Consider the following 7,500-nt stretch of genomic DNA (forward strand, 5'->3'; position numbering starts at 1 on the left):
CACGACCGGCCGGCGTACGAGCGAGGGGCGGCGCGGGAGAAAGTTCGTCTGAGTTATGTGCTGGTTACCAACGTCTGCTGTTGACGGGGGAGGCCCTAGGGGGAGGAGGAGGAGGAGGAGGAGGAGGGGGGTTTCTTTTTTCGAGTTTTGAAGGGGGGGGGGAAGGTTAAAGGGAGATTTTTTTTTTTTTTTTTTGAGTTTTTAGTTTTTGAGGAGATTTTTGTTATTGTTTGTTGTCGCCTTCTCTTGATTTTTTGTTTTGTCTCTATCTATCTGTCTATCTCTTGTTATCAATACAATCAATAATATTATCATTATTATTTCATCAGTAATACTGTGTCTTATTTCGTAATACTGTGTCTGCGCATTTTTCTTATTTTTCTTCTTATTTTTCATTATCATCTTCTTCTTCTTCTTCTTTCTTTTCTTCTTCCTTTTCTTTTGGTTTCGTGAGGATTCTGATCCGTTCAAATTTCTGAAGATGAACGTTTGCGAGAGAAAAAGAAAAAAAAGAGAGAAAAAGAGAGAAAAAGAGAGAAAAGGGAGGAAAGGGGAACGTAGGGGAGAGGGAGCAAGGTGGGGGATTAAATGAGGAAGGAGAGAGAATAGAAGAAGGAAATGTGGAGATGACACAGGGAGGAAAGAGAGGACAAGGGAGAAGGGAGGAGACATGAAGAAGAGAGTAAGAAGAGAGGACAGACGAAAGAACGAGAGAGGAAGGAAGGGGATGGAGCGATGGAGGGAAGAATGTATAAGGGAGTTGGGATGAACGGAAGAAAAAAGAAAAGGGAACGGAAGAAAAGAAGAAAGAAAGAAAACAAAAGTAAAGAAAGAGAGAGTAGATTCGGGCGCGAGGCGAGGATGAGCGGAAAGGACGAAAGGCGAGAGAGGAGAGAGGGAGGGGGCCGGAGGGAAGGGAGGGAGAAGACAGGGAGAGGGGGTAAGGGAGGGAGAGGAGAGCTGGGGGGAGGGGGGAACGCCGGGCAGCCTCGACCCTGGCGCAGGCTCGGCCTCTCCTCCCCTGCGAGTGGCTGATGGCGGTGCCGCAACTTTCACGCAGGAGCTATATAAGCGGGTGGCGGCAGTGAAGCGACGTTTGTTTCTGTCGGGGAGCGCGTGTGCGAGGAAGGAGAGAGAGAGAGAGAGAGAACGAAGGAAAGAGAAAGATCCGCTCCTGCTGTAGGTGGTGCCCCTTTAGTGAAGGGCTGCGCAGGGTGCCTGCCACTTTAACCCCAAAGGACACAGTGCTCGCTCTTGAGTGTCTGGTGCAAAGGAGGGACAAGTGAACACAGAAGGACTACTCCAAGTGATATCTCTTCGGGAAGGAAAACACCCAAGAGCTCTGATTGAATACCCTCGTCGACGCCTCCTTCAGTGCCGCCGCTGCGTCTCGAAACCGCTATCATGAAGGTAAGGATGACTTCAGAGTGAAATCAACGGTTCATGGCGGAATTTAAAAGGACTTACGAGTGTTCATTAGGATTTTATTTTATGATTTTTGCGATGAAGTTTCTAGTGTCTTTGAGTCTTTTAAGAAAGGATAATAGAATAGTTTTTATTTCCGCAGTTTATAGCATTAACGGAATCTATTTCGTTGCCGAACGGTAATACAGTTATCGAGAACTAAATACGATTCTAAAAAACACCAAATCCACAGTAAAATAAAATTATAAGAATTAAAGCTAGAAAATATCTCACTGTTACCTAGTATTACCGAACCCAAACGCTATTATCAGCTGCGAGTAGATTATCAGCTGTGACAACTAGCTTCCCCGGCGCCTCTGATAAACCGCCAAGGTCGACCAGTCTCGAGTCCACGTGCGCGATTGTTTACATTTGCTCCAGCCCGTTTTTGTAGCCGCGGATTCACGGATTCATTGATTTGTTGCGTGTTTTTTCTTCTTCTTTTCTTTTTTTCTGGCAGTTATTGTAGTTTTATTCATTGATTTATTTTTCTGTCCTCTGCTTGCTTTTTTTTTTTGACGTTGGGGATTTTATGGATTCGCTGAATTATTTATATATTTCTGCTCTTTTCACGAATTCACTTATTCATTTCCTCCGTTCTCTCCCGTTTTTGTAACCGCGGATTCGCAAATTCATCGATCTTTCTCATTTTCTTCCTCCGTGATCTTCTATGTTTAAGTTATCTGCGAACCATGAATAGGAATTGCTATCTTTGTAAATCATGCGTGGTATGACTGTGAATTATTATTAAAGAGAGGAAATTCGAATAATTCTGTTCTTGCGTTTACCCAGTTGACTTTAAGTAATTATATATGTTTGTCTGTGTATTATGCTTTAAGTTATACGGTATCTGTTGTATAATGTATGAGCAAAGTATCAAGCCATCTTTCTTTATCTATATTACTCTCTCTCTCTCTCTCTCTCTCTCTCTCTCTCTCTCTCTCTCTCTCTCTCTCTCTCTCTCTCTCTCTCTCTTTCTCTCTTTCTCTCTTTCTCTCTCTCTCTCTTTCTCTCTCTCTCTCTCTCTCTCTCTCTCTCTCTCTCTCTCTCTCTCTCTCTCTCTCTCTCTCTCTCTCTCTCTCTCTCTCTCTCTCTCTCTCTCTCTCTCTCTCTCTCTCATTCTTTCCTTCTTTTCTTCTCTCTCCTCAGTTCCCTCCTTCTCCTTCTTTCTTTCTATTTCATTCTCTCCCTCTCTCCCTCCCCTTTCCCTCATTCTCTTTCTTTCTATCCCACCTCACACCCACTGTTTTGCAAAAAAAAGAAAAAAATTCACTGCAAAACATAAAAAAACAAAACAAGAAAATAACGAAAAACGAGAAACGGAAGAAGGGAAAGAGAGAGAATGCAAACAGCAGTTCCAAACATCTTGGCGCGGAACTTTTTTTGTCAGTAACTCATTACCTTCGAAAACGAATAAAAAGAAAACGGCGGGTGGAATTCCCTTTCGAATTAACGACCCGGAGTATAAAAGGAGGAGACATATTTTATAAAGGTTTTCTACGGCCATATTGAGCACACTGTGAGACTAGCGTTCCCACCATTAGCAAGGCTGGCGCTTCAGTGGGACTCTCTCTCTCTCTTTCTTTCTTTCTCTCTTTCTCTCTGTCTGTGTTTTTGTCTTTCTGTCTTTTTTTTCTCTTTCTCTGTCTATCTTTCTTTCTTTTTCTGTCTTCTCTCTCTCTCTCTCTCTCTCTCTCTCTCTCTCTCTCTCTCTCTCTCTCTCTCTCTCTCTCTCTCTCTCTCTCTCTCTCTCTCTCTCTCTCTCTCTCCCTGTCTGTCTCTCTCTGTGTGTCTCTCTCTCTGTCTCTCTATCTCTCTCTCTCTCTCTCTCTCTCTCTCTCTCTCTCTCTCTCTCTCCCTCTCTCTCCCTCTCTCTCTCTCTCTCTTTCTATGTTTCTTTCTCTTTCTCTCTTTCTCTCTTTCCCTTTGTGTATATTTACCTTTCATTCGCTCTCTCTCTCTCTCTCTTTATATCTTTTATTCGGTCGTTCTCCCTTTCTCTCTCTTCGCTCTTTCTCTTTCTTTATCGCTCTCTTTCTAGAATTCCTTTCTCTTTTTATCAGTCTCTCTCTGGCTCTTTCTCTATATATTTATTTCTCTCTTTCTAGATATCAGTCTATGTTTTTTTTTCTCTCTCTCTTTCTCTATTTTTCACTTTCTCTCTCTTCGTTATTTCATCTTTTGTTTTTACTTTTTTCTTTCTTTCTACGGACGTAGGTCTTCCTCTCTCTCTCTCTCTCTCTACCTTTCTTTCTCTCTCTCTCTCTCTCTCTCTCTCTCTCTCTCTCTCTCTCTCTCTCTCTCTCTCTCTCTCTCTCTCTCTCTCTCTCTCTCTCTACCTTTCTTTCTCTCATTATACAGACGAAAAGACGAGGAGGAGGAGGAGTAGGAGGAGGAGGAGGAGGAGGAGGAGGAGGAGCAGGAGGGGGAGGAGGAGGGGGGGAAGGGCCAGGGAGGGTGAAAGGGGAGTGGCGGTGGGGGGGAGGGGGGAGGAGGAGAAGGGGGTTAGTGGAGAAACTTGTACTGTCCCCACATAGCTTTCCCGGGCATGGACCCCCCCCTCTCCCTCCCTCCCTGCCTGCCTCTGGGTATCATCTCCCTCCCTCCCTCCCTTCCTCCTCCCTCCCTCTCGCCTGTGCCCCTCCCCCTCCCCCCCCTTTCCCCTTTCTCATCTCTCTCGCCTTCCTCGTCTTTTTCTTTTTTCTTTTGTTTGCTTTTCTTTCTTTTTATATTTTTTTTCTCCTTTTTTCATGTCATCTTTGTTTTTAATTTTATATTTTTTTTTGGGGGGGCTTTTTGTTTTTGTCTTTGTCTTTCTGTCGTGTTCGCATCTGTGTACTACACACACATTAAACAAACAAACAAAAATAGAGTATATTAAAAATCACAAGTACAACTTCGTTTGCATATGTCACTAACATTCTTTTATTTTCTTGAATATATATTTTTTCTTTACTCATGCAATTAATTAACAGAAAGTCTACGCTCTGTGGAAGACCGCAAAACATTCATTTAAAACTAGACAAGATAAGTATCTTTTGACTCGTTGAAATCTCCGTCGGTTGAAGGTGGGATTTTTTCTCTAAAGCGGATTCACATTATCGCGTTTTCTACTTTTTATTATATTTATTTATTTATTATTATCATGATTTTTTTTTTTTTTGGGGGGGGCAGGTGGGGGGGGTAACTTTCCTTATATTTCCGGTTATTTTCGGTTTTGCTTGTATTGCTATACCTATCATATTTATTTTCTATATATACGCATCTTTCATATCTTTTCTTTTATTTTTATTTATTCCATTATTTCTCCTTTTTTTGTCAAGTTTTAATTTATTTTTCTATTCAATTTCTTATTCATTTATTGATTTATTTTTTGTCAAGTTGCGTAGCCAGAAGGTTTAACATGCAAATGCTAACGACGGCGACATTACAAGCAACTTTCTAATAACTTTCCATCTCTACTCATCAGCGGTTAGGTGGGGATACTAATGGAGGTCCTAATTACGAGAGAGAGAGAGAGAGAGAGAGAGAGAGAGAGAGAGAGAGAGAGAGAGAGAGAGAGAGAGAGAGAGAGAGAGACAGACAGACAGACAGACAGACAGACAGACAGAAAGACAGAGGCAGACAGAAAGAGAGAGACAGAGAGAAAGAGAGAGAGAGAGAGAGAGAGAGAGAGAGAGACAGACAGACAGAGAGAGAGAGAGAGATTGAGAGAAAGCGAGAGGCGGAGATGAATAGAAAACGGGATGGAAGGGACAGGCCAGATGCGTAGGATAAGGCAGACCCTTAAAGAAAACGGCCTCTTGCGGTTTTCTGTCCCTTCGAGATGTAGGTCAGGCGGGATTTGGGTCAGCCTCGCCCTCTGCCCTTCTCGCCGCGGGGCTTCAGGGAGGCGACAAGGACGCTTAACGAACCGGCTTGGCGAATCGGAGGTCCGGGTTTGATTTGGTCAGCTTGATTTGGGTTGACTTGGCTTGACTTGGCATGGCCAGCTTGACTTGGCTTGACTTGGCTTGGTCAGCTTGATTTAGGTTGACTTGGCTTGACTTGGCTTGGTCAGCTTGATTTAAGTTGACTTGACTTGAATTGGCTTGATTTGAATCGGTTTGGTTGGGTGCTCTCAATGACCTTTTTTTCATTTTCTTGTTCGTTTTCATTTATCTATTTCCTCCTTATTTATTTGTCTTCTTTTGGCGTATTCTTTCCCAAGTAAAAAAAAAAAAAAAAAAAAGCGCCAAATATGTCTTCTCCTCCATCTTTCTCCCGAAGAATTCCAATTAATTCCATCCTTACAATTAACATTCAACGAATTGTCCAACATCCCTAATCATTCCACAAATTCGATCGTTATCAAATAATCCGTAATTACAGACGTGATAATAAACCCCCAAAATGGAGACAGATTGGATAATTCGATCAGCCTGGTCGCTTACAACCCCAAAACAAACCGCATATAATGGATCCAGAATTTCCCGCGTAAATTCGAAAATCCCCGCGAAACGAACGGGAAATAAAACAAATGACATACGTATCTCCCTTCTTTTTTTTTTTTGTACTTCACGCTTGATTGATGAGGCAAAGCGCTCCTCCTCAACAGCTCCTTTGCCCGGTGAGTTACGAGTGTGTGAAAAAGAGAGCTTGTGAGGAATGGCACTTGACTGTCACGCCATGTTGGTTTCATGGCTGAGCTGGAGGTTAAGTTTTTTTGTTTTTTTTCGGTGGATTTTTTTCTTTCTTGGAGGGATTAAGGTATTGGGAGAGATCGGGTGATTAAAGATACACACACACACTGACACACACACACTCTCTCTCTCACACACACACACACACACACACACACACACACACATACACATACTGACACACACACACAATCACATACACACACGTACGGTTTTGGTATGCGTGCGTACGTGTGTGAAATCCAGGGGGTATGGAATAAATAGGTCTAAATACCAGAGGCTATTAAACACAGTCCTCTGAAAGTGAATAATGAGGACGACATGAGAAAACTACAGAACAGAACCCTCGCAATATACCCCTTTCTCTCCTTTCTCTCCTCCCCCCCACCCTACATACCCCTTTCCCCCCCTTTCCCTTGGGGTACCTATGCCCCCCCTCCTCCCCCCCTCCTCACGTTCCTTATTCATCCCCGTCGCTTTCTTCACTTTCATAACGACCCCCCCCCCCCGCCCCCACCTCCTTTCTCCCTGTCCCCTCCCCTTTACCGTCCTCCCTCTCTCCGCTCCTCCCCCTCCCTCCCCCTCCCCACGGCCTACCCAGACCCACCTTCACCCACCCTGCCTATCCTACCCACCTACCCACTTCCCCCACGCCCCTCCCCCTTACCCGTGGCCTACCCTACCTCCCTTACCTTATGTTCCTCCCCCTTCCTCGCCCTCTACCCCCCCTCCCCCCCCCCCCCACCGCATCCTGCAATACTAAAGTGTGGCTTCGCTTGATATGCCCATCCTTTCCCTCTCTCTATCTCTCTCTCTCTCTTTCTCTTTCTCTTTTAATCTATATATGTCTATATGTTTGTTTATCTGAATCTGTCTAAATCTCTATTTCTCCCTCTTTCGCCCTCCCTCTTTCCCTCCTCTCCCTTCCTCCCTAAATCCTCCTCACCCCCCTTTCTCCCTCTCTCCCATCCCTCCTTTCTTCCTTCCTCCCCCTTTTTCCTTGCTTTTCTTCCTCTCTCCCTCCCCACTTTCTCCCTTTCTCCCTCAACTCCTTCTCCCTTCCTCCCTCATTCTCACCCCCCCCCCCCCTTTCTCCACCTCCCGTCCCACCTTTTCCCCCCTTCCTCCCTCTCTCTCTCTCTCTCCCCTTTCTCCCTCTCTCCCTCCCCCTCCCTTCTTCCCGCCCCCCTTTCTCCCTCTCTTCCTCCCCCTCCCTTCTCCCCCCCCTTTCTCCCTCCCTCTCTCCCTACCCTTATAAAATCCTATCCGACTCGCACACTTTCCCTACGCGGGTAGCAAGTGCACGGGGCATAGCAGAGAGTTGGTATACCGTTACGCATGGGCATGTGGGTAT

The 7,500-nt window shown here is 44.8% G+C and overlaps 1 protein-coding gene across 1 annotated transcript in view; it reads left to right on the forward strand.

Moving 5' to 3' along the window:
* The first annotated feature begins 1,033 nt into the window (after positions 1-1,033).
* The window catches only part of LOC125039033 (calphotin-like), a 45,684-nt gene continuing 39,217 nt past the window's right edge, over positions 1,034-7,500 (forward strand). The window contains exon 1 of the mRNA XM_047632752.1: positions 1,034-1,410. Coding sequence (XP_047488708.1) covers positions 1,405-1,410 — 6 coding nt within the window. The 5' untranslated portion in view covers positions 1,034-1,404. The remainder of the gene's footprint in view (positions 1,411-7,500) is intronic.

This window comes from Penaeus chinensis, chromosome 26, assembly GCF_019202785.1.
Source record: "Penaeus chinensis breed Huanghai No. 1 chromosome 26, ASM1920278v2, whole genome shotgun sequence".
NCBI classification, from domain to species: domain Eukaryota; kingdom Metazoa; phylum Arthropoda; class Malacostraca; order Decapoda; family Penaeidae; genus Penaeus; species Penaeus chinensis.